This window comes from Brienomyrus brachyistius, chromosome 7 (genome assembly GCF_023856365.1).
Source record: "Brienomyrus brachyistius isolate T26 chromosome 7, BBRACH_0.4, whole genome shotgun sequence".
Classification (NCBI taxonomy): domain Eukaryota; kingdom Metazoa; phylum Chordata; class Actinopteri; order Osteoglossiformes; family Mormyridae; genus Brienomyrus; species Brienomyrus brachyistius.
This window is the reverse complement of record NC_064539.1, coordinates 1,088,873-1,116,527: the sequence shown is the minus strand read 5'-3', so window position 1 is coordinate 1,116,527 and position 27,655 is coordinate 1,088,873. Positions and strand designations below refer to the sequence as shown.

General features: G+C 44.9%; 1 protein-coding gene across 1 annotated transcript in view; it reads left to right on the top strand.

The window, feature by feature from the left end:
* The first annotated feature begins 281 nt into the window (after positions 1-281).
* The window catches only part of map3k1 (mitogen-activated protein kinase kinase kinase 1, E3 ubiquitin protein ligase), a 41,702-nt gene continuing 14,328 nt past the window's right edge, over positions 282-27,655 (top strand). Inside the window, 7 exon segments of the mRNA XM_049019310.1 lie at positions 282-754; positions 23,755-23,905; positions 24,172-24,390; positions 24,730-24,930; positions 26,268-26,384; positions 26,620-26,768; positions 27,255-27,376. Coding sequence (XP_048875267.1) covers positions 303-754; positions 23,755-23,905; positions 24,172-24,390; positions 24,730-24,930; positions 26,268-26,384; positions 26,620-26,768; positions 27,255-27,376 — 1,411 coding nt within the window. The 5' untranslated portion in view covers positions 282-302.

Sequence of the window (27,655 nt, the reverse complement as noted above, 5' to 3'; positions counted from 1 at the left end):
TACAGTGAAAGTGTAGTCTTTTTCGTTATGCTACTGAAAACTAACTTTATTTTATGACGTAACGTTATTTTTTATAGGGCTACCATACATTTTCACTCGTCTGTCAAACACCTCAGAGAGCCGATCACGGAAAATGCGTTTACTTTAGGGAAAAAAACACGCAAACACGTGCCCGCCTTGATGCTGCTAGCGGCCGCATGTAAACAGGACCGGGCGGCCCGGCTCCTCCCCCTGCCCTCCCCCAATTCCCTCCACTCCCTCTCCCCATTGAACCTATTAAGTGATAAACTCCGGGACAGAAAATGGCGACGGCGGGGAGCCGGACCTCGTCGTCGGGAATCCCAGAGTCGAATAACGGCATTACGGTCGGGAGCGCTTCTCAGGGCAATTCGGGCAGCGCCGGTTCGCATAGCAGTCCCGGGTCAGCGAGGATCGGCGGCGCGGAAAGCGCGCAATGGGGGCGCAGGGAGCTGCGCAAAGTCAGGAGCGTGGATCTGGATAAGCCAGAGTCGCTGCTGCTGTCGCCTGATAGCGGAGCGGCTCATCTGCGCTTCCTGTCCGCGTCCTCGCCTGGCGCAGTGCAGCAGCAATCGCAGCGCATCCCGGGGAGCGGCTCTTTGACCAGCAGTCCGCTTTCGGACAACGCGAGTAACATTGTACCCGATGCTCAGGAATTGCTGACCACTTCTCTTAAAAACAGCGCTGATTATGGTGCCGCCGGAACTCCCGGGGAAGTAATCGCACCCCAGAGCAGGTATGGATCATATTTTGATTACTTTATTATTTTATTGAAAATTACTTCTGGTGCTGTGCTTTAAATTGCGAATTTAGATGCATGGTGACATGCGCCAGATATCGCAACCGAATGACTCATGCGATTGCGGGGTCGTGCGACTTTTACGGGAGCGGAGCCCTCGGGTTGGTCTGGTTAATGCGGTCCGACTGCGATCTGAAATTGCTGGGGTGCCCAAAATCTGTCTAGATGCACTCTTCTGTGCTATGCCTACAGGAAAGTTTTGATTTTCCTTTTGAAGAGGGCTCATAGAAATGCGAAATGCGCTTTGCTTTGAACCCGGCTATGATAGTCGTGAGAACTGACCTCAGCTGCTTGTTCACAGAGCATAAAAATAATTATCTGCAATCATTAGGTATTACGTCCTTTATTACTACCAGCGAGAAGCATGTATGTTGTATTAAGATTTACTTACAAATGTACATATTACTTATTACTGTAACCGGGTATCCAGTAGTGTGCCGAACGCCAAAACTCTGTTTTACCACTTTTTTGACTGTTTTATGTTTAGATTCATTTACCGTTATTTAGATTTGTACAATCGGTTTGAAGGTCCTCTGTCATGTTACATATTTCAGGGCCACAAATGACTTGGATCCAAACGTAAGATGGTTTGAATTGAGTTAGATTGAACTGTTACCTCTAGATTAATACGTGGTATAATGATTGTAACTAACTTAGACGTGTAAAATTTTGTGTCACTTTTAGCCTTGACAAACCAAGTTGTACAAAAGGTTTTTTTAATGACAGATGCTGAGTAAACTACAAAACCTGCTACTTTGTTTAGCTGTTTTGTCAAAAAGTTTTTACAACTGTGCTTTAAAGCCGCTGAGGATGGACCTTATTGCACTAGTGCTTACAAATCATTTACTGATGTGACTGTCCCTATTTTTACCATGAAGATCGCAAACTAAGGTGTAGCCTTGGTACTTAGTTTATAGCAGACTACGATAATGCCTAAGCCAGTGTTTTCCTTAGCCGTAAACCTTGAATAAGTATTTTTAAATTATTAATCTGGATAGATCCATTTGATGCTATGAGTGTAACTCTTTCTTTCAATTGGTCATAACAAAATAGCAGTAAGTCATATTTTTGAGCGTATTTTATGATGGAAATGGTTTAGTCTATGTGGTTCTGTCTGAAATTAAATGACTAAGTTATATCTAAGCATTTCTCAACTTTCAAAGTAACAATTATTGTACAGTATTGGCTAAAACTGACTTGTAATAGTTTACATACAACAGCTGATATATGTTGTTTTATGCTGGTATGAAAATGCACTTGAAGTTATTTTTCCCCTTTTGTTTCTTATTTTAAATCCAGCATCTCGTTTATTAAAACTTGAATAGTTTTGAAATCCTGTTTTTTTTCAGGAGTTTGTAGCGTAAATTTGACAGTGAATCAAAATGGATTTCTATGTTTCTTGAGTCATGTCAGTCACCCCGGTTAACCATCAGCTGTCCATTCAAAGAAACTGTGAAATCCTCACTGCACTCATAATATGTTTGTTTTTTTTTTCATATTTCATTTTAAGGAGTAGAATGGGCCATTTTTTGCTGTTATTGATATTTTACATCTGTAGAATTTTTCAGTTGGTCGCATCAGTCTTGTCTGATTCCATCGTGGGCTGTTGCAGGAATCTTGATCGTTCTTGTTTGTTGGGTGCAGTGGGTTTTAGTATAAGGAAAATATACAGTAGATGAAGTGCTGTTCACAATGAAATGCGTTAAATGTCAGTAATCAGTGTAAATATTAAAGAAGTGTGACACTTTATTTTTTTATATTTTAGATAATTCCACAAGGTGCTCTTCTTCATAAAGGCATAGACCCCCAAAATACATAAAAAATTTTTTTTCCTACGCTGTACATATTTATTTTTACACTATATAGCCTGGTGTTTTCCTGTTACATGTATTTGAGATTTGTTAGTCCCGCTGTCACACGGCGGTCTATTTCAAAGGTGCTGTAAGCAAACTGGAAATTTGACTGGGATTCCCGTAGTTGTTGAAGCGTCGCTCTGGGGGATGATTAACGCTGTCGTGTGAAGAGCCAAACAGTCTCTCTCGGGTTTGCTGACAGCTCTGCAGAAGAGAAACCTCACAAAGAAAAGGCATCCGGTGTAACGCGAGATGTCGACTTTGTAGCCGTGCGGATAATGGTGGGATGAATGGGATGCTGGAGGTGCAGAAATGGGATGAGGGGGGTAGGTGGGGGGGGGGGGGCGGCCGACCGCATTCCTCTGTGGTTTTGCTTGTTCTCGGTGACATGCAGGGCAGCTTGCTGCTATTCTGCGTCCACAGAGGTAAGACTTCTGATGTGAATGTAGGTAAGTAGAATGTTGGTAGGTAGCGAACATCAGAGTGTTACAGCAATGAACAGAATAATTTTGTCCTATGATTTCCAGCGTATGTGCGATCATACAAACGTTTTTTCATAATAAAAATTTATATTCGTTTATTTATGCTTGTTGTTTGTGGAAAAAATACAAAGCACACAGGCAATGCAGATGCCACTGTAAGGCACAATATTATGAAGGATGACAGCTGTAAAAAGAATTATAATGAAAACTGTGACGATAATAATGAGACGGGTATGTACATGTATCACTGTAAAGCATAATAATATGAAGTAATTATAATGATATTAATAATGGCAAATGAAGGCAGTATTTACATGCCCAGTCAAGTTGAAATAGCAGTGCAGCTTGTGATCTGCTCTTTATCCTCTCTGGAGACCCTATTTCCTAAATACTGCTTGAGATTATTCACTTGCTTCTGTTGTTCTTTCTGTTAGGCTTTCTGGCTGATTGGCGCCTAATTCCAGGTTGCACTTCTTCCTGAAGCCCAGTGCATTCTGGGATTGATTGCTTCTGTATAGAGAAGCAAACCCTCAGACTGATGGCTGGAATTAAGGAGAAACCCAGCTAACGGCCAACAAGAATGGTCTGAATCGCGGCACCAAAATGAATATCACTTATTCTGCCCTTTTAAGTGGGCGAGTTTGCGACTGCTGTGGTACAAAGCATCGAAGAAGTTGCTTCTGAGTGTGACTTTGCCCTTGGCCAAAATGAAAGAGGACCCTTTCATGGGAAGTGGCTGGTATTTAATATTCATGTTGCAGACCCTGGTTGACCCTTTGAATGCATGTTCACAAAAACACAGGGAAACTAATGATAACTTTTCAGCCTACTCAAAGCGCTACCAGTTGCCTGATTGCAAACATTCAGTGGTTGGGGGAGGGAAGTTTTCTCTGTAGTGAGTGAATGATTATTTTTAGGCTTTTAATATGTGTTTTTTTGGGGGGGTATCTGTGGAAGTGGGCAATATTCATGATTGACTATTCATGCTACGCATTACATGGATTCTGCTAGGGAGAGACAGACATTGGCTAAATACATTTCACTTGTGTGGTGTCTTTTTATGCAGAAAGGGAGAGAAAAGTCTTTGCCTGTTTCTGTATGCAGTAGACTCTCCAAATCCAGTGTAATTAAACAGATCAGGGAGAGCTCTGCATTCAGCACAAAACTGTAAGGGTTCGGTGCTTTCAAGTGCTCAGTGTTGCATCTTCAGCCTTTTATTTACAAACTGAAGCACTTTTGCTTTCACTGCAGAGCCCAGTACTGCTGGTTGATATTGGCAGCCTTCGGTGGATTCTGGGTTTCTGTCTGAGTGTGTGACAGTTTCGACTCGATTTTTAACTTTACGTAGAATCCCTGCCTCCTTGGTTAGGCTAAAAAGATTAGCCGCGTAATCGGTAGAAGGTTCGCTCCGAGTTTCGGCGCAGCTGAAGTTCACCTGATACGCCCACCCCGGTTCAGTGGCGCATTCCTGAGTCTGCCCCCATTGTGTGATTTCAGGGTCTGAGGTAACCCCCCCCCCCCCCTCCATTCCTAGGGATTTAGCAATGTGCTGCAGTTTTCAGTTCTTAGCTCGTTAAGGTCGAGTCGGATGAGGAAGTCCTTTTTTGGGTGAGTGGTCAGCGAGTGGCTCCACCTGCCCGATAGCCGTCTTGCCTTCGCAGACATCGTTCTGTGGCTGAAGCTGGGTGGCTCCGGCCAGAAAAGCCTCCTCAAAATATGGGATTAAGACAAAGATGCATTCATGCTGCTAAGCCTGAGTGTTTTTAACTGTTGAAAGGAGTACATTGAAATTACAGAAGCATAACTGCATTCCTTTGTGCACTCATACACTCCCTGCATTGTCTGCCGCTATTTACTGTTTAGGGTATGCATTTTATGTTTAATATCACCAGATTAACTCCTGCCAGTTGCATCTTGTCTGACTTCAAATGACAGTTATCCTGTTGTCCTTGTGTAACCATAATAACTACAGCATTGAGGCTTACCATCATTTTTGCCGGCAAAATGCAGCATGACCACTGCAGGCTAAAACTTCACACCACCCAGGTGTGAAATGTGCACGCTTTGCCATTTGGATTTTTAGCCTCTTCTGTGGGCATCCATAGAAAAATACCTTTGCGGCACTCAGTCACAGCCAGTTTGACAGGTGTGTGTCCACATAGATATCTCGCATGCTTTGTTCTGGGTTGAGTTTGGGTTGACTGGATCCTCTCTCTGGGACTATACATGCATCCATTCACCTTCCAAGTTCTAATCAATCTTTGGGGGGGGGGGTATCCCAGGCAGCATAAGGACACAGGGTAGTGTGCAGATAACCTGCGTCCCTGTCCAGATGGTCGTGAGTTCAAATCCGTAGTCATTAGGGTGATCGTATCACTATAGGGCCCTTGAGCAAGGCCTTTAATCCCAACTGCTCCATTGACGCTGCGAAACTACGCGCTCTGACCCCCACGTGTACATCGCTTTTGACAAATAAATAACATGATATGTAGTCTAAACTAAATGCTGTTTATCTCAGGATCCATGCATCTTAATGGAATGCTGTTTCTTGCACACCCTCTATGTTGTTTTCAGGCTTTTCAGTATTCTAATGCACGATACGATTGTTTGCACACTGATGGGTCCCAAGTGAACACTGGTTGGCATGGTAGTGGTTCCCCTGTTCCCTCCCACCTCCCTTGCTGATGCCTTGTTATGTTCTCTCACAGTGAAGGCTTTTGTTGGGCGGGAAGGTAGAAGAGCTGGGAAATGTCAGCATGTACCTGGCCAAAAAGCAAAGTGGAGTCTTCACAAAGGGCACTTCCAGCTCCTGTTTGATATTTCAATGGCTGATTCTAGAATAGACCTAATAACAGTAACCAAAGACACCTGAGTGATGTGTCATGCGTACTCTTCATTATGCCAGAAGCACATTGTGTAGCTGAACTATTACAAATAACTCTTTAAACCCGTAGATAATCAATATTGTGAGGCATGAATGCGATGCTTATTGTTTGCTTCAGAAAGTCGATGTATTTTCACATTTTGATACAAGTTTTCTGCTGTGTTCCTTATGCTTCACCATCCACGGTGAAGGTCGCATCTGGCAGTTCTCCTACATCCTGCTGTGATGGCTTTGTTTTATTGTAAACAGACGGGTGCAGCTTTAAGGAAAACAGAAGTGGATCGCTAAAATCAAAAGGACGCTGGTTAAACATTCTAGCATTTATTTATAAAACGAAAGTTTGTGATCGGATAACAAAGCCAGAATTAGTGTTGTTTTAATGGCCTTTCTGATTTTTCCGTTCTGCTGCTGTGCAGGTCCTGACCCACCTGAGTTCCTGATTGGTCTCTTGGGTTCGTTCCATGACCAAGCGGGTGGCTTTGGTCAGTTAGCTCATGTGGCTTGTAGCTCACGTATTTTTGACATGGGTTTTGCTGGTGTCATCCTGGGCAAAGCAGAATCGCAAAGGAGACAGAGAGACCAGATGGTTGGCTGTCAGTCGTCCAGCTGCTAACCATCTAAGGAAGTTCTGCTTATGTTCTGCTCAGATACTCAAAAAATACTCAGATATTCTGTCACTTAGGCAGTTGTATCCATAATGAAGTGTAGCTATTTATTCAGTTGAAGTGTATTCAGATTATTGCACATTGTCCATTAGACGGTAGGCAGTTACGTTATACACATCCAGTATGTTTGCCAATATTCTTCTAATGATCATGGAAATACTGCACATCTTCCTCAGAATTCTGGGAATAATCTCCCTGTAAAACGACATTGCATGAAACTGACGTTTGATTGGATGAAATCATTTTGGGGGAGAGTTTTGTGCAGATAGTGATCTGCAGGCTTTGATCCAGGGCAGATGAGTTGGCGCGATACTGGCTAACTGGTTTATCTCGGTTTTTTTCTCTTTCAGCCATAAATGCTCCCTGGATTGTAAACACTTGTGATATGGATGTATGCTGTGGGCTAGATCAAGCCTTCATTTCTGTCTTTTTATATATCTGCATGCTGTGTTTACCCTGTCTTTTTGCCTGGCCAGCAGTCTAACCTTTTTCATCACGAACCAAAGTATTATCAGTGCACTGTCCAGGATAGCTCCATTCAGTTCAAGAACAACAGGAGAGCAGGTCTTGCCCATGCGAGGTGTCCAACTAATCTAGCTGTATGTGTTGTTTTTTAAGTTGAAGAATGGGGAAAAGGATGTTTTGGTCGAATACAGAGGCTGCTTTTGATGAGGTGGAAGGCCGCCGTGGCCCGGGAGGTGATTAACATGCACCTGTCCTTGGAAAGAGGTCTGCACTAACCCTAACTAACGGCTAGTCATCCACACTGGCTCCTTAGTGGATGAAATTCAAGCACATGCATCCAATAATTATTCTGAAGTAATGAAATCATTACTTATTTGTGCCGTGCTAAGAACAACATGGCCGGACATCTTGATGATCTGTCGGTTGTTAGCCTGTGCTAATATAAGTGCAGCATTAAAGGAAACTGAGGTTGACTTGAGTTTCTTTTTCTCTTAGATTTGCGCAAGCATCCTGTATTATATTTGCCCGACACACCTCTGTGTGCTTGAAAGCTTCCCCTCTGCCGGACAGGCTGTCAGTGGGCGTTCCCGGACCTCGCTCACAGTTAATTTGTGTTTTGTGTTTCCAGCGGATGTGGTGGAAGTTTGGGCATTCTGGTGCTAGGCCGCTCGCCCCTCAGATATGTGATAAGATCCCTTGCCTAGCTGAAATGTCCTCCTTTTTTTTTCTCTCCGGGGGTGCATGGCTGACCCACCCATGCGATTCCGCGGCCGATGCCTCTTCTGGGCTTTTTGTGTCACCAACACAGCCGCCAGCTGCTGACTGCGTAGCTCGGAGAACACCGAGGTCGGCCGGTGAGCGGCAGGTTTTCCCTCCTGTGATTGGACTCCTCCTCCTAAAAACCGCTCCCCCTTACAATGTCATTTATGGGTCTTTTTGCATCGATCAGACTGTCCCGTGCATGTGCTTCCTGTGATGGACTCCAGGCTAACTGCAATCCGGTATTGGTCATACTGGATGGATGGTTATTGGTGGGTAGCTCAGCTCCTCCCCCCAGCCAGTTGTCCAGGTATTATTTTAGGACTAGATGGAACTATTGTAGAAATATAAATGTAATTTCAGTTAATTCTTTAACTATTTATTATGCATTAATCTTCCAACTGCATTCATATCTTCTTAAGGGTTATGGATATGTTATGATTTTAAGTAAAACTTATTTTTAAATAAATAAACATGTTTAATGTTTTATTTCTGGACTGTTGCTTTTGAAGTTAACTTTACATTAATTGTTGTATGGGGAACTCTCCTGCCTGTGGATTTTGAAACGCTGTCCTATTAAACCCTCCTGTTGCTCCAATTTGATTTTGTGTAATAATGCAGATGTTTCATTAAGGTTTCTTTTTACATGGGTGAAATATAAAACTATTCAATGTGGCAAAAGAATTGCCCATGGATCTGTAATGTTACGAGTTTCGGCCCAGTGATCTGACTCCTGCTGTAGACATGAGAAGGAATCTCTGCTTGCTGGAGTAACCTTCCCTCAGTGTTGAGGCGGATGGAAAATGTTCAATACCAACTTGACAAAATGGCTTTCCTTGGGTGGCCAGGATGCTGGATTTAAGAACAACCTTCGGTGCCAAAGGATGCCGGTTTGGTTGTGGACGGCATGGAGTGGAGTCACCCTCAGTGACTTGATTAGTGTCGGCATGTAATTTTGGAGGCCCGGTGCTGACCCCACCCCTGGCCCATGCTCGCTGACCCCCATCACACATACCGGCTTGGTTAGCGGGTAGTGACTGGTTATTGAATGTGACATCCTGATAAAAAAAAATTTGTTTTTTTTTTTTTTAAATGTAAACTGGACTGGCTTGTAAATTTGCACATATGTGGTTTAGCTACTGACTGTTGAGCTACCAAAATGGTAAAAAATAAAAAAAAAATCTAACTTTTTTTTGTAGTTAGATTCATCACATTTCATGAATTTTTCAAATTCTTTAATATGTTGAATGATCACCTGGTTTCTCGTTTGCATGGATTAAAGCTGTGTTTTCACCTATATTAACCTACATTGGCATAACAGCCATGGCTGAGGGCCTTTCCGGGATAAATGTAGGACTTTGAAAGTATTATGAACAGGGTAAGAGGGTTAGGTTTATAATAAGCTGTTGCTTGGGCCTGCCTCTGTTTTGAGGCATTTCAAAACACCCTGTTGCTAAGCAGGCGTGGACAAGAATCCTCTCGAATTCAATTGGTCACATGGAGGTCAAAAGGCACCTCCTTTGTCCTCGGTGGCTCTTGACATAGTTCTGGAGAAGCTAAATGCCGTTGGTCGTAATTGGTTTATGATTTTTTTTTGAAGCCGTGTTTTACGATACTTAATTGGGTAGTTGCACGTGAATGGGTGGACTTTGCATGCACTTTGTGTTTGAATGTGTGTATAAATTTCAGCTGAAAGGTTTCTCATGATGGTCTATAGAGTGTATGAAAGATGTCAAAGAGAGAAATCAGTTTCTCTCTTGCACACCTGTCTTAATTGACTTTTGTATGGTTTTGTAATCTTTGTCGAAGGGAGGTAAAGCGTTGAAACCATTGTTATAAAGTATTTTCGGGTCAACTGTGAATTAAGATCGTTCTGCCCTCTTTTCTCTGTGGAATGTAGATGTGGATAGATTGTACGAAACATAGTCTTGGGTAATCTTTTCTGTGATTTAAAATGAACGAGCATATTATCCACTTGTAATAATTAACATTTGTGCCATTTGTTAGTATTTTGTTGTTTTTAATGGACTAATTACAACATGTGAGTGAGGGTATTTGGTGAATTTCTGTCGATGGCAGGCATTTGTGTGTGTGCTGTCTGTCAGAATTTAGGGATCCCCCTCACCCTCCTCTAGCCCCCAGTTTGGTTAGGGGGAGGTGGGGTTCCTGTTGGAGATTATGTGTGAAAAGCAAACACGGTGTCCCCGCTTAATCAGGAGCAGATTACCAGTTAAAACAGTGAGTCGGGTGTCTGCCCCCCTCCCCATGTCTGGCCAAGAAGAGCAGTGTTCAGCTTCGCAGCTCGCAGCACTAGCATGAGACCCTCCTTGACAAGGAGCTATGTTCAGTCAGGCAGATGTCCAGCAAGACCCCCCCCCCCCCCCGCATTTCACTGTGTCCATCTTCACCACAGTCACGCCCCTCTGACACGCTCCTATCCTTCAGCTATCCCCGGTCCGCTTTATTTTGTTTATTTCTTTGTCTTATTTTCAGTGCAAAAATTTCACAGACCGCTCAAATAGGGGTGGTGGCAGGTCGATTTGACAATTTTATAAGTGTAAGCATTTCCATTTTTGCACATGTGGAGTTTGTGAACATTAAGAACAATGGGGAGGGGCTGTAAGAAATGTAAAATATACTATATTTTTGAAAATGAAAATGAACCCCTCTAGAAACCCCCAGCGTTCTGCACCCTGGTGGGTCACCAGCCACAGACTGGTACTGGTCTGGGGATTAGTGACCCGTATGGTAAGAGACTGTGAAGGAACCGGGGTTTGGACTGTAGCTCCTGTAATCCTGTGGTTTCCAAAGATGATGCCACACTTACATGTGTGTTTGTCACATACGAGTCACAACTTATTTTTTTTTTACTATGACCATCCAGTCTTTTGAATACAGAGCGAATACAGACTGGTCAGGTGACTCGCTGCCGTATTCCGTACCATGTGACTGTAAGTCGCCCACCCCGCTGACTCGTCCCCCTTTCGGGAAAGTGCTCACTGTGCCTCAGTGTGCGATGCAGACGCTGTAGCAGTGGCCGCCAGCCAAGCAGCAGCAGTCCTTCAGATCTTTAGAAGTCGCCTTGCTCCCCCCACCCCTTGTGGAGATACAGGAAGTGGGGGGCGTGTAAAAAGCCAGCTTTGTGGACTCCTGACAGAAACTCTTTGGTCTGACCCGTGTGGCGGGGGGGCACGGCCCGGCCTGGAGATGGAAGTCCACCGGAGGAGCAGATGATTATGCCTCTGCCAGCCAGGCCAACGCCAACCCCCTCCACCCCCCCCGGACCTTTTTGCGGCCTTCCTTCTGCAGCGGGGTCTGCTTCACAGCCCCATTGGCTTCCTCCTTTGTATCCTGCCCTGATCCTGGAGGTCGGGTTATAGCTAAAAGATCCTCAGCGACGGCCACGACTATATGGTGTTGCCCCCTGACAAAACCCACCCCCATTTACATTACACTCTATGTTGGCCTCTGCGGTGCTTCTCATGCCAGAAACGGAAACCTGAGGTGGCGGTGGGGGCAGTGGCGGGTGGGAATGGGAATGGCGCTCCCCTCTCTGTTCCCAGAGCAGGTACACGCTAGGGGCATTGACCCCCCCCCCCTCCCCCACCCCCTGCTGCAGGCCCAAAATCACAGCCTCTCTTATGCGATCTCCTCATTTGGTCAAAGTGGTCAAATTCTTCTTTTTTGAGTACTTTTTTTATTGCATCCTGCCAAAAATGTGTCAGATAGAGATGGCTAAGTAGTGAGTTTTATTCAGTCAGTTCTTTCATTGATCAGTGGTGGAAATTTCAGGCTCAGAAAGTAAAAATCCTGACCAGTCACTTAGCTGGTCGGATGAAACAAAATCTTGCTCTGGAATTTTACTTTCTGGACCTGAACTATCCACCTTTGACACCTTTTGCTCTTTAAACTTCTGTGTCTGTCTCTGTGTCTTTGTCTGTCTCTGTGTCTTTGTCTGTCTCTGTCTGTCTCTGTGTCTTTGTCTGTGTCTGTCTCTGTGTCTTTGTGTCTGTCTCTGTGTCTGTCTCTGTGTCTGTCTCTGTGTCTGTCTCTGTGTCTGTCTCTGTGTCTAGCCCAAGGCTTCGTCTGATAGTGAACAGGTTCTATGTGCTATGCTTGAGCACCAGAAATAACGTTCAGTGTAAGAATGTTGACCTTCGGTTTGTCGCTCATCCTCTGCCTTTGGACTTGTTTCGGGGTGCACTTTGAGTGGGGGGGTGGTTGAGGGGGAATGGGGGCGAGGGAGAGCAGATTCAGCTGCTTCTGTTTTTAGTCAAACGGCTAAACTCTGGGACGTGATGGTGGGGGAAGTCAGTAAAAAAGATCATTACCAGAAGGTTGAAGTGGAAACATTTCGTTCGGTAAATGGAGTAGAGTGCAGGTGAGCATTTTTGTTTGTTTTGCCGCTTGATAGGGACGGTAGAGAGACAGGGAGCCTGAAACGGCCGCTAGCACCTTCCTCTCCATGTGGGTGGTGGACAAACGCCTCACTTGGGCACTCCTGGTCCTCAGGGACCCACAGACAGTCCATGTTTTTGCTCCCTCCCAGCTCCTGGCATAAATGAGGACAGTCTACCAAGGAGCTGGGAGGGAGCAAAAACCTGGACTGTCTGTGGGGCCGCGAGGACCGGATTAGGAAACACTGGTCTGTAGGATCGCTGGTTATGCCAGTGTTACATCACACTCAAAAAGTAAAACCAATTTGTTGTCCCTGAAGAATATACATATATTTCTTTTCTTTCCAATGTAAAAAGACAGACACCCCACACCTCCCCTCCCCAGCCTGGTATTTTACATACACTTCAAGAAATAACAAGAATTAGACATGTTTCGCCTTAGGGCATCTACAGATATCCCTACAGGCCTGTAAATGGAGACCTCAGTTTATTAGACTTTTCGCTGAATTTGAAGCCTGATGTTGACATTTGAAGCCTACAGAGAAGGTATCATCAATTTGCAAATGTGTCTTTGGGTTGCAGGTGGCTGTCAGTTTGTTTATACAGTACTGTGCGAAAGTCTTTGGCAGTCACAGAAATTGATGTTTAAATGATCTTCATGTTGGTGTAAAACTATTACATTATCCCTGTCAAAGTGTGTCAACGTAGCAATTTCAGAACCTCTCCTAAAATCATTACAGTATTTGCAGCAACCGTCCAACATACCCATGTGTCTTTTTTGACTCAACCACTACCCAACCTTGTTTGGATAACCAATATGTCACCTGAGTTATTTAACAAATCAGGTTCATTTATTGAGCTGAGAAAATTTAACGAATACATGTAATGGCTAAGGTGCCCCTAAAGAGATGTTTTGGGAGCCAAAGTGGAGTTTATCCATTTTATATATATATATATATATATATATATATATATATATATATATATATATATATATATATATATATATATAATTTTAATTAAATGCAGCTAATGTTAGTGTCTGGTTTTAAATTGTGAAACTCAAAGTCTGATGTAGAGCATCAGTTATGAGAAATCAAACATCTGGATAGTTGACTAGCAGTTGTCCCCTGTGGCTGGCAGGAAGACAGTAGACCTTCTGTATGTCTCCGCAAACCGGAGAACTGATAAGGACTCCTTTAATACACCTTGGGTAGCTGCTGGCCAAGTTCTGGTTTGTTTGCTCATCTCCTGTAATCCTGTTACTATGAATGCTGACATGAGTAATGAGCTGAATAGACGTCTAGCTGCCCGGATCGTCTGTCGTTCGCTCGCTGTCCTGTCAGCTTTGCCCTGGTAGAAGCTGGGGATCCCCGTGCCCAGCTTGAGAGGCCCCTCCCTGTGCTTCCAGGAACATCATGGGGCCATTTGGGCAGCAGCGGTATGGTCCATTGTCATCTGTCCATCATGCATCGCTTTATGTTCGAATCCATGAGGGAAAATTCATTGTCAAAGCCAGGAATTAACCAGAGATTGAAATACAGACAGAGATGGATCACTTTTGCCGTGTACAGTTGAGGTGTAAAAGCTGAAGGTTACTTTGTGGCAGAAAAGACAAGTGGGGGGAGTTTTTTTCCACAACTAGTAATGAAGCTGCTGGTGTCCGAGCATGCGGAGAGGAAAAGCTGATTAGCTAGCCACTTCTTTGGCTGTTTTTGTTCTGCTACCATTTTTGTTTTGCTACCATTTTTGTTTTGTTGCATTCATTTTCCTGTTTATGGAGGCTTGTGTCTCTGCGTTGTTGTGGTGGTCATCTTGTTGTGGGCTGCTTTGTGGCCTCTAAATTTGTACGGCTGAGTCGGGACAGGCCAGCTGTCTGACTGAACATCAGAATTTAACTCCCAGGCTTTGTTTGCCGGTGAACTGAAGAGCAGGCAGACAGGAGGGAGAAGGGGGTATTGGGGGGTATTGGAGGGTGCTGGGGAGGGTGGGCATACATCTGGTTCTCTGTAGAAGTGGCCCAAATTCCTGATGAATTGTCTCCGTCGCACGTCTGATTGTGAGAGTTTTATTGGGGGGGGGGGGGGGGTTGTGGGTACAGGTGAGAGGCTGGCTGGCAGTTTGAATTGGGGCACAAAGGTTTATGAGCGATTCCACGTACAATTCTCAGGCCCAGGTACACCGTATTGCAAAACCCTCTTACTCTCTTTAGGGGGCTATAGTTTTGTTTTAGCTCACTTACCTGCTGGGCCTGAGATAGTTGGCTCCATTGTTTTCCCCCATGTCAGCTCTCATTGCTGTGTAGCCACTAGTCCATGGCGCCGCCTTCACACTTTTCCGCTCCTTGGAAATTAACAACCACATCATGAGTTCTTGCAGAAGCCTTGTTTCTTTTTCTTTATTACTGTAAGAGCTGCTATTTGAATGCGGCAGAGTTGCAATAAATGCCTATAGCTTCACATAGATGCTGCACAAGAGCATCTGATTTCTGTGTTTTAGCTTTTAGTAGCTTCTTTTTTTTTTAAAGGTTGTAGTGATGCCATTAAAAGGTATAAAGCAGGCATGTGCTTCCGTAAAGGTCGAGCGGAGTATCGTTTTAGCTAGCCTGACACCGGCATGCTCCAAGGCGTGTTTTCACTTGCTTAGTTTATTTGAAACACTCTGAGTTGGGTAGCGGGGTGGCTAATGTTAGCTTGTTTGGTACGGCGGCGGCGTCAAGAAAAGGCCACTGGCACCCCGGCATAGTTCCTGCATTCCGCTGTAGATTCTGAGCGGTTCTTGTTTTCTTATGAAATGCATATTTGCGATGCGTATAATACAAGATACCAGCTGCGAAATCGCTTTGACGCTTAAGGAGGGTCATGATGAACTGTGAGACTGTAAACAGACGCACGCCGTTTCAAGAAATGCTGAATTGCTTGCGTACTAACGGGCCACACTTCAGCTTCAGAGGAATGCACTGCTAGTAGTGTGTGTCCTGCTGGTATGAACCTGTTAGAACTGATATCTGAGGATCCTAGGTCTCTTGGACTGGTGTGGAATCACTACGACCAGTATGTGACGGCTCTTCATTCCTATTGCCCAGTGTGGAACTTTTAGATCCAGTATTTGAGCGTACTTGATTCCCTTGCCCCGCATAAACCTTCTAGAGGTGGTTTCTGAAGGCGTTGAGTTCTCTCAAGCCATCCACACGCAAATGAAGGGAGCCTTTTACTTGACAGTACCATGAGCGATCAGCAAACGGGCACTTCCAATTTTTGGCTTCAAGGCTCGGCGATCATGCAGAATGTGGGTGCTATTCCAGGAAAACTGAGTTCAAGACAAGTGAACATCGCGCATCTTTTGGCCGTATTTGCTTCTCGGCTCATGGACTTCTTTTTGTAAGGGAAATCCAAAGGAACTGGATGAAAGGGGGAATAAACGGTTACTAATGTTGAGCAACTCATCCCATTGTGTGTCATTGTGAAGCTGGAACTCTCGCGTAGTTCTGAGAACCATGTCTGTTGAATCTACAGTTTCTCGGATTATCTTGTGTAACCGGGAGAATGTTAAAATGGTGTCCGTTCCGCCCCAGCGCTTCGCGGAGCCTCGCTGAAAGCTCTCGCCCAAAGCCCTTTGCCCCACCTTAACTTGCCGGCCTATGTTTTGTTTAGGGATATGCAGGGTGGATTCCCTTCCCCATCCCAGCATGCAGTGCTCCACTTCTAGCATGTCGGGGTAGTGGGGCCATTAATCAGCTGTCTACTTGTCAGCGTACTCTGTACAATCGTGCTGACATGCTGGGAATATCGTTTGGGAGTTTTGGTGGGAGGGGTGCATGACTTTGTGGGGGGTCGATTTGGATTTAAGAGACAGTCTATAAAATCTGAGATCAGCTGATTCAGGGGTGGGTTTACTGGACTGTCGCTGTGCTTTTGGCCTGCTTTTTGAGAGTATTGGGAATCCCCCCCCCCCCGCTGCCCCCGCCCCCGGCATTCATGGTTCAGTGAGATGTCTTTCCATCTAAAATATAACCTTGGCCACAAAAACAGGGGCCATTTCCTTGTTTTACTGCCCGGCACTGGGGCAGTCGGCTCTTTTGAAGAATTGTTAAACACTCTGTGGTGAGGCTGGCCCCCCCACAGTGAGCGGAAGGTGGAGGCCAGAGGACGGGGGTGGTGCTGGGGTGACGGGGTCATGGTCTGCTGTGGGGGCTGAGTGCTTCGAATGGCAATGGGTGGTGGAAGGAATTTCGGTGCATTCCATGAGCATTCCAGAACCCAGCGCTGAGCCTTGGGATGAAAAAGCTGCGAGTGTGTGTGTGTGCGTATGCACACACACACACACACACACACACACACACACACACACACCTACCTACCTCCCACATCACTCTCTCCACCTGCAAAAACAATGGGACCTTCAGTCTGCTAACGTCCTGTTTTTTCTCTTTCCCAGTAAGTTTAAGAACATGGTATCTGCAAAGTATTACCATAAACCTGCATAAACATTTTATTTCAATTAAAACAGCATCTTGCTGTAGATCTTGACACCTCACCTTTCCCCGGTTTGCTCGGCCTTAACCTGCCGAAACATGGCTGTTTCCTGCATACACGACACCCCTGTGGTTTTACAATCCTGGCTGCCCGCTGGATTATAAGTGTGTTGGCTTCAGTGTCCTTGGCGACTGTGTTTTCACAATAGTTCTGGCACCGTGGGGGCTTGTGGCTGGCGAAATGGCAGAATGTGGGGCCATCGGTCACCGACTGCTCTAAATTCAGAAGTTATTCGGGAGTTATTTGCAGTAATACAGAAGTTTCACATTACCTCCGAAAATAAATAAAAGCCTTTTCCAGGCCTCGAATGTGGCAGTTCTTAATTTCAGAGGTGATCCAACCTGTCTGGGCGTGTCTGGCCCCCTGGGAATTATGCTGTTTGTACATTTTGACCCCTTATTTGTCTCTTGGAAGCTTCTGTGTCCAGCTGCTAGGACCACATCCCCAGTTTTTCGCGATGGTCCGAGCATCGCTAAACATCCTCCTGCCGCAAAAGTAGCGTTTGTGAAAATCACATGAAATTTTATTTAAAATATCTGAGTGCAACTTTTTTGCTTTGCCTGTTGTTTCACGCAAGTTGCGAAGTTCTAGAATCCTCCATCACCCCTACTGGTGAGTCTTCTGCATAAAATTTACCTCTACTGATGCAAATGGCTCGCTCAGTGGGCGGATGCACCTAGGTGGAGGTGAAGATGGTGGAGCTGTTGGAATGAAAGTCAGTGTCAAGTAAAATGATCTGCATTATTGCATCAAATCAATGCATGATATCGGATAAAACAATCCCGCATTATAATGCTTCGTAGAAAAACAAGCGGAGACCAGACTGGATGCTGGATACAGTCCTGTAATGAGTTAAAGGTGTGACTGGTGTACGTATTTCACATTCAGGCAAGTAAAGACCTCTACTTTGAGTGCTATATTGTAAATCTAGCTGGCTAAGTAGAACCATGGCGACAGGGCAAACCACAAATCGGTGTAGCATCACCACAGAGGGTTTTGTGAACATCTACAGTAGTCTTCCTGTTCTAACTGCTTTTCTGTTGCTAACCTGTTTTCATTTAGCATGACTTTGATGACTAGAAATATCTGTTATATTACTGTCATGATGCGTTCCATAGAGATTCGATTCTCGTGTCTCATGTATGTGCCCAGTATGACTTTTATAAATAAGAAGTTTATTGGGATAAGCAATTTTTATGCAAGCATTTTTAAAATGGCAGTTATACATACTAGTTTTGCATGGGGGGAGTTTATAAAATCTTAAACTACTACAAATTTACGACCCCTCCCCCCAAAAAAGCCTTATTTTGTCATTAGTAAATCATTTGTAAATTTAGATATTTATCATATATGCAGCATGTTTCTGTGCCGTGACCTTCCTGAAGTGAAGGTCCTGTTGATTATTCACTTCATGCTGAACACACATTGCAGTCGATCAAATGCTCTCTCCCTAATTAACATCTTCTGTTGGCTCAGCGCTACGGGGCGAGCACATGAGAATCTGCCAAAACGGTGTCACTGTGACACGGTGTCTTGACGAATGCAGCCTGCGGCTGAGTCTTCCAACCCCTTGGTGGGTTTTTAATGATGAATGAAAGTCGATCTCCTGTGACGCCCTCCAGGAAGCTTACCAGCCCTCTGTTGGCAGACCGCGTGGGGCATCGGGCAACTACTAAGAGGCTTTGCATGAGGCAAGACAGAAGCCCCTCTCCGGCTGTCTTGGATGTGGTAACCAGGCTATTCTGCTACACTCCTCCATTGCCTCCTTAGTCTGCACCTTAAATTCTTGCAGTATGTTTTACATTCGTTGGGTGGCGCCAGGCTTTCTCCAAATTGGCGTGTGATATCTGGACGGTGACATCGATGCATTATTAACTGCTTATCTAGTCTGTGATCCCAGTGATCATGAAGTCCAGCCCGGTAAACATGGGACGCAGGACACACAAGTGCGCCACACACACACTTCATATATTCCTATCATTGTGGGGACTCTCCATTCATTTATATGGGCATAACCCTAATCCTAACTATGGTACCCAGCCCTATCCTTAATCCTAAGTAACCAAAACAAAATACAAGACTTTGGCTATTTGAGTTTTTTTATTGCATTCACAGTTTTTTTAAATAAAATTGAGATTTTTATATTGAGTCCCCACAACAGGTCTTGTCCGCATGTGATGTATACAAACCCGCACGCGCACATGCACAATAACACAATACACTGTGTTGTTTATTGCCAGCAATGAAGAATTAAACATTGATACAACAGCGCTGCACTGCATTTGCTCATAACGCAATGTAGTAAACACTTAACTGTTCAGAGCTGTTCAGGGTTTCAGTTTTACTCGGTGTGAGATACAGACGCAGCGAAAATGGCAGCCGTCTTTGTCCTGGTTTCTGACGTCCTCCCTGTGCTCAGGATGTCTGCTGCAAGTCATTTCCTGTCATGAACCTTTTTTTTCCCTGTTTGTTTTTGTAACTGTGCTGTACGTGCACATGAAAGGAAGTCTGAACTTTAGAGTATCACATATCTCTTAGGGAGGGTTCCTGTGTTTTTTTGGGGGGAGGGGTGGGGGGTAATTTTCACTGGAATTTTATTGATTTTATTTTTACCAAATCAGGCAAGTGACTGACCTGAATGTGTTGTCATAGCCGTGTCAGTGTTCTGAGAATATGACCAGTTTGCCACTTCAGGGTTCCTTAGAGAAGCGAGTGATTGTGATACACTGTATGTGTCACATGATCCCATCCCACAGCCCCCCACTAGATAGAGACTTCTCCATGGTTACCTGATGCCAAAGATAACATTCAGTTGCACGCCCCCTTTTTCCCAACCCAGCCCGGCTCAGCTTTGCTGGATCGCCGCTAACGCGCCTTCTGTTGCTGCCCGGCCTGAATTCTCCCATGAAGCGCCGCTTTGCCAGCCCGCCCAGTTACCGGGGTGCTCTGGGTTCCGGAAAGTGCTCTGAAAATTAGTATTGTTATGACATGAAACGTGGGTCCACTAAAGATGAATGGGCAGTAGGAGATCATGGAATGCTCTTGGGCATTCAACCCCCCCACACACACACACAGACACACACACACTCACCCTACTTAACACCAAATGACCTTTTTGGTTCTATTTCTGACACGTTAACTGGTTCATTGTGAAACTGTGGAGCAATATTACAATGAGCATGTAACTTGTACCAGCTGCTGCCTGTGGCTTCAGAGATATTTGTCAGGATTCATCTTCCTGTCCTGGGGGTGAGAAGTCAACTGTTTAATCTGCGAGAGACAGGACATCCTGCATGTAAACGGTATATTGTCCCTGTGGGGGACCGTCTGGACTCTGTCCTGCCGTTTTTATGTATATTATGAGGTGGTTATGGTACAGAATTCCCACTGTAGACCTCAACACCGTGTGCAGCAAGGAGACCAGACAGCGGACTCCACCTGTGACCCTCAACCCAGATGTGCAGCTTTTAGTCTGCAGCTCACTGCTGGACCGACAGCTGCAATCGAGTCTAGTTCCAGTTGCTGTGTTAGTGTACGGTCGCCATGTTTGGGTGCAGCTCCGCTGTTCTCTTCACAGTCCTTTTCTTCAAAGCGACGTTCACAGTTCAGTCCTCGCTTCATTTGAGCTGTATATACTGTGTTTGCAAAACAGACGCTCCTCTTCATGGAACTTGTAGCCTTTTGCTCATAGAGGTTCCTTCTACCGCTCCTCTTATGGTCTGCACAACTCCCCGACTCCTTAAGGATTATATGGGTTTTTTTCTGCAGTCTTTTGTGGTCGTCCATTAATCCTGCTGAATCGTCCCAACAATGGCAGGTGCCCTCATTGTGCTTTGAGTGCGGGGCCCAGTGTCCCTGCTAGAAGTGTCTCTGTCTCTCTCTCTCTCTTGTGCACACACACACAGACTCGCACACAGACTCATACACTCATACTCCACATATTTATATTTTTATGGGGACTCTCCATTCATATCTTGGGGCATAATCTTTATCCCACCCTAACCCCTACCCAGCCTTAAGCTTATCCATAAGTAACCAGACTTAATACAAGACTTTTGGCACATTTACTGTTCTGATTTCATTCACAGATTTGTAAAAAATTGAGGTTATCTTTGTGGGGACTGAAAAAGTCCCCACAGGTAAAAAGTTACTGGTTTCTAATCAAATTATCAGGAAAACCGGTCCCCTCAATAATTACAAACTGAGACACGCACACACACTCTCTGAGGGTCCGGTCTCAGTTTACGTGGGTGCTTGAAATAGATTCCCCACTGCAGCGCTTTTTTGCATCCCACCTGCACGGCCCACAATGCCTCTTTGTTCCCCGGCCAGCAGAACTGTGGGATTGCTGTCATACGAGAGCCAGGTTACTGCCTCTCTGTTTCACCCAAAGCCGACATGCTGAACTCTCGTCCCCTTTCTATCCCAGCCTGGGACACAATTTTTTTTTTGCAGTTTCAATGGAATCCTGGTTAAAAAAATATAATCTTGCTTTCTCTTACGTTTTAACCATGAGTCAAGCTTTTTGAAGGTCTTGATGTACTTTCCACAAAGTGAGGCTATGTGTTTATGATAGTCTGCTTTTAAAGACCACACTCTCTGTGGTGCAGAAGAGTTGGGGAAACGCATTAATACTGAATTATTCTGTCCATGTTGCTCACAATGCTTGCAATAGCTATACTGAGGAGAGTTTTTGTATAAAAAAAAAAGGTCTCCTGCAGGAAAAAACATTGCCTAGAAATATTAATTTTTCCAAATTATATTAGGTCTTGAGTCAGATTTATACAACTTATTTTTTTGTATTGGCAGTACAAAAATTTTACACTAAAAGTCAGGATACTTACCTCCCACCTTCTGAATTCCAGTCCTCACTACAACTCCGTTTTATTTATTTATTTTTTCGTGAAAGTATAGACAAAACATGAAATTGTCGTCTTTCATTGGCAAATGTGAAGTAACCTTTGCAGTTTTTCATTTTCATCAGAAGGCTTCTGTGAGTGCTCTGAGATATTTTAAGACGTTTGTATGACACATTTCCTGGTTGTGGTGTCTTTAAATCTTCTTCTAGTTTTTGGTGAGCAGGAAGCATTCTCGCGTTTTTAATCTCTTTCGCTTAGCGGTGCTCTGTATCCTACGGAAACATGCATCTCTCGGGTAACCAGGTCTGACAGTCTATTTACAGTCAGGGGAAATGGATTCAGAATCACACTTGTAAGTTTTTTCCCAACTTAGATGGGCTTTAAGGTTTAACTTTTTGTTTCTGTTGCAATGTTAAGTCTTGAATATGCTTACAAGGTAATAAAGCCATATGTTCACATTATCATACACTATCAGTGATTGGCAGCCAATCTGAATTTGCAACCACAGGTCAGTGTTAATATCTATTGTTATTGCATATATTATCTTTACGGTTTTTATCGATCATTATTGTAATTATTATTGCGCAACATGCGGAATTGCTAGCTTACACAGACAGTTAGCTGACTCCATGTCAGAAGTCGTTTTAAAATTCCTGTGTTTTTTCAGCTACACTGTGTTCGATGTTCCTGTAGTAGTGACTATTTTTTTTCATGAAGGACAAGCAATCAGTCATTATCTGCAAGAAAATCTGGGAATAACCTTTGCGTTCTTATTTTTTAGCATTTTTTTTTAACTCCACATGCTGCTTGGTGTTGAGCAGATCTGTTATCACGTGTTAGTTAATAATTCTTGGCTTCGTTCTGGTTTCGTTTGGCAGGCCTACAGTGCAGGGTCAGCTCCTCTCATGCAGATAAACACTGTCCAGAGTAAGATAGCGTATCATGGAGAATTCACAACTAGACTACTAGGTTCCTTCAAATGTAAGTTAATAGAATAAACAAAAGATAACTCTCTAAACATCTGTAGATCTGACTGTTGTATTCATAATTTAGATATACATACTCACACGCACACAAACTTTAAACATTCTTATTTGCGTGTTTTTTTGGACGATTTTCCGGTGGGTTCTGTAGTTGTCTGAAAGTGCAACACTTGCAGGATGTCATACCTTCACAAGGGGGCGCTGTATTTAGTAGTTTTATTAAGGCGCCCCCTGAGGCAGTCCTGTGAAAGTGCCAGGTGTCATTACTGAAACTGCCTATCTCCCTGTTGACCCCCCCCCCCCCCCTCCCAGACCATGCCCATCCCTTGTGTTGCGGCTGTCAGGGGCCCTGTTTTTCTGTGAGGCTCAGTAAATCTAATGCTCCCTGACTGCTCTGCCGTCTTATCATAACATCCTCCAGTTTGGGCTGTCCCGTGCCCCCCGCTGCCCTTAAATAATGGTGGGGGGTGCTTTAGTCTGTTTTCTCTGTCCTTTAAGGAAGGGCTCTGCTGTAAAAATACATTGACGGATTCTCAAAATGTTTGGCTTGGTCTTTCACACTACTGGGTGCTGCGGAAGCCCAGTACTCAGGATGGCATTGGGTTGCTTTCTTGTTATTGGCGCTTAGCGGTACCTTTGAATGACTATAGTTTTGACAGTTGGGGCTACGATGCCGTGGTTGTGAGAAGGTTGTTGGTTTAAATCCCTGGATGATTTCACCATGGGGCCCGTGAGCAAGGCCCTTAACCCCCCCCCCCCCCCCAGTTGTTCCCAGGACTGTCTGATCCTGCTTTTTCAAAGAGGGGAAAAAGGGTTGTTAGTTTATAAACTATCTGCTAAATAAATGTAGAATGTACTGTAACTGTAAAAGAACGGAATGCCATAGCTTAGAATCACAGAAGCACTTGGTTACTCCAGAGCCTTTTTATAAGAAACCGTTCCTGTGGTGCTTGGCAGCATGGACTCCCGTGTGGGTTTGTGTTGGACAGAACAAGAAGCGCGGTAGATACAAACCGCTGGTCTCTAACACCACTTTCCCCCCCTCCCTTCGCCAGTCGTGACATGGAGAGCAAGGACACGCCGCGGGGCCTGCAGAAGATGGAGGACCGTCCAGAGGAGCGGATGATCCGCGAGAAACTCAAGGCCACCTGCATGCCCACTTGGAAGCATGAGTGGTTGGAGAGGCGGAGCCGCAGGGGCCCCGTGGTGAGTCCCTTGTGGGGCCCCCCAGGCCCTCAACCAATCAACATGAAATTTGGCCCGCTAGCGGGTGGTAATTGCCCTAGATGGTTCTCTCTTAACCTCAGTAGATGGTTTGGTGCGTTTAAACTCTTTCATTGCATCTGCAGCAAAGACATTTTCTGGATTTAGCTGAAAACGAGTGAATGAAAAGTTTAACCTAAATAGTGACATTCCTGGGGGGTGAAAAGCACACTTTCAGCTGACTTCCCCCGCCCCCCTCCTACCGGCAGGTCGTGAAGCCCATCCCCTTACGACCTGATGGGAGTGAGGCAGGCTGCCGGGGGGCCGACGGTGGAGAGCCTGACGTCCAGACCACATCGCCCCCATCTCGAGGAAGGAGGAGCCCATCACCTGGACCATTCTCATCCTCAGCTTCCTCTTCCTCGGGCCGGTCTGTCAGCAAACCCGAGTCACCCGGCGTGCGTCGGAAGAGGGCCTCGCCGGTCCCGGTAAGTACCAAGTCCTGGGTCGGGGCACTCGATCGTCACTGGATCCAAACACTTGATTTAAAACTGCTTGGACGTGTTCCCCACCTCAAAATATACTCAGATTTTTCTGTTATCTCATATTCTTTAATGCTTATCATCAACTACATGTCAAGAAACAATCTGATTGGCCCTTTGTCAAGTTCAAGCTGCGCAAAATATACGACAAATCTAAGTGATTGATGAACACTGCACCATCAGTCAAAACAGGAGAGGCCTTGGGTTAACCCCCATTACCCAGCACAGCAGAGTCACGTGTGTGTGTTTCTGGGCGTTTCAGCCATGCACGTGTTTTCCGTGTAGTTCCAGAGTGGCCGGGTGACCCCTCCCAGGCGAGCGCCCTCCCCCGACGGTTTCTCGCCCTACAGTCCAGAGGAAACCAATCGCCGCGTCAACAAGGTGATGAGGGCCCGCCTCTACCTGCTGCAGCAGATAGGACCCAACTCCTTCCTGATTGGAGGAGACAGCCCTGACAACAAATACAGGGTTTTCATTGGGCCACAGGTAAAGGAGATGATGGATGGTGGAGCTGTGCTTACAGAACCACTTGTGTGTTTACAGGCACCCGCTGCTTCTGAAAGGAAGCCAGGATAACTGTGTTTGGTGGCTGTGTTCCTCATGCCAGCCTTTATGCGTTAACTAAAGGTTTTTTTTTCCCAAATCTGTTTTTTGTTTATTTGTAGCCTAGCACTTTGCCTTTCAGTCACAAGACACACTTGGAACATGTGTTCAGTAATGTGACCAAAAGCATGAAAAAAGAAAACAAAGTTGATATTGAGGAAGAGAAAATAATAGGCTTTTTTTGGGGAACAGTTTTAACTTGCCAAATATTTAGGTTGTTCGGGTAAATATTGTATTACACGGATTATAAACACATCTGGTGTGATATCTTCAACATACATATCGCTATTAAAGATGCATATTTTGTTCTCCTGTCTTGCTTTAAAGAGCATGTGTTTTGCTTTGAAGAGAAAATGGGAAGCATTTTTTTATTACTTTTTAGGTTTAAGAACATGAGCATTACACTGTGCACTAATACTTTAGGCGCCTAAGGCTTGTAGCCTTTACTTTGGCTGGTCCCATTTGAGCAGCGCAAATGTTTAAAAATAACATGTGCTTTAAAAAGAAACCATGTCTGTAACTGTCTACCCCCTTTTCTTTTCTCTCCCTGTGTGTTTGTAAGAACAATTGGAATAAAAAAAAATCACTTATTTATTCGCAATGAAACCGCTTATCAACAGCCGGTTATTAGAGATGGGGATGGTTATGCTATTAAGGATGTTTGGACTTTTGTCTTCAAGTATTTTTCTGTTTTCATTTTTTTTTGGAGTGGGGGGGGGGGTGCTATTTAGTAGCCATGGTGAAGGAGGCGGCTTACTGAGTGTCTCCCTGATGACCTTGTCTGACTTTTCGGCATCCTTAGTCCTAATAGTATCCTCTGCATACTTCACACTACTGGCTAATTAGCTAACACCCTAGCAGGTTAGTATTTGAACATGCAGGTGTTGCTGTTGTCTGTGTCTGAGGTTTTGAAATAATGCCTGGGATGAAAGTTTATCAAATTGTGTTTCCCCTGGAGGCTGTAGTCTGGGAGAAAGGTGCTTAGTATGAAAGTAGCCGCTAACGCCACTTTGATGTTGGTGTAGTCAGCAGGTTTCATCCGCTTGTGTAAATATTTAGTCTTGGGAAGTCTGGGAAGGGCAAATTAAGAAGAATCTGAACTCGAGGGGAATTCCTCCTAGCCTAGGGCCAGGTCAGGTCCCCTCGGCATCCTGGGAAAACACATTGGGGGTGAACATTCGCAACTGTGTGACTCTGAAGCCGTCCTTCTCGCCCTGCAGACCTGCAGCTGTGGCAGGGGGACCTTCTGCATCCACGTGCTTTTCGTCATGCTGAGAGTCTTCCAGCTGGAGCCCTCGGACGCGCTTCTCTGGAGGAAGACCCTGAAGAACTTTGAGGTAATGTCAGGCAAAGGTGGCGCACCGTGAAACCGAAAATATATCTGAGAGTGCGAGTCGATACTTGACCTCGTTGCGTGAGGTCAAGTAGGGGTCACGTGGTCCTTACATCACCACCCAACGTATTTAGTTTTGTGCCCTAAACCTACTTGTGAGGCCTCACCTGCCTACAGGAAGCGGTTATTAGCACAGAGCTTAAGGGACTTGCTGTGTGTTCACTTTGCATGGTGTGTAGGTGGAGAGCTTGTTCCAGAAGTATCACAACCGCCGAAGCTCGCGGATCAAGGCCCCCTCCAGGAATACCATTCAGAAGTTTGTCTCCCGCATGTCCAACTCGCACACATCTTGTGCCTCCAGCACCTCGACATCCAGCAACGAGAACAGGTATGACCTGTGAGCTTCATTGCGGCCTTGAGGTGATATAATTAGGTCTAGAGCACACATTCACAGCTCGTGGATTGCGACCCAAAAGTAGGTTGTGGTTAATATTTTTTTTCATTTTTTTTTCTTCTATTGTTGGCCTTTTTTTAATGAAAGAATTACACCATTGTTACTACACCACATTCTCTTTGTTCTTGTTACTATTACTGCAGTATTTTTTTGTGAAATAAAACTTGGTAAAAAAATTTTTTTCCTTTTAAATGACCAATTTAAAATGTAGGTCCTGAGGCTAAACCAGTTTAGAAACACAGGTCTGCAGTGAGGTGTCGTTTGTTTTGAAGTTAAGTAGTGAAGTGTTGAAACGTTCATTGAAAGAAGGAGCTTCACCTCTTTCAGGTTTTTGAGGTAAAGTAGTGCGGTAGTTTAATGGTCAGAGGTGCTGTTGTAGAACGTTCTGGAAAGATTTCATCCCTGTTTCCTACCCGCCAGCATGAAGGACGAGGAAGAGCAGATGTGTCCCATCTGTCTGCTGGACATGCTGGATGAGGAAAGCCTGACTGTCTGTGAGGAGGGCTGCAGGAACAAGCTGCACCACCACTGCATGTCCATCTGTGAGTCCCGGCTGCCCTCGCTTGCCCTTGGCCCCCTGTTCCGGGGGGGGGGGGGGGGGGGGGGGGGCTGCAAGCTTGTCTATGCTCTCTGCCTCAACTTCAGTTTGTGGTGCCTACAATAACTAACAATTATGAGACAGGTCTGCTAAAGACTTTTTTTGAGAAGAAAATACAAGTGTAATTGAATAATATAATATAGTATTAGGGAGTATAGTATAGGGAAGTATAGAATAGTGGAGTGGTGAGGTGGAGTATAGTATAGGATGCACATTTTTAAAG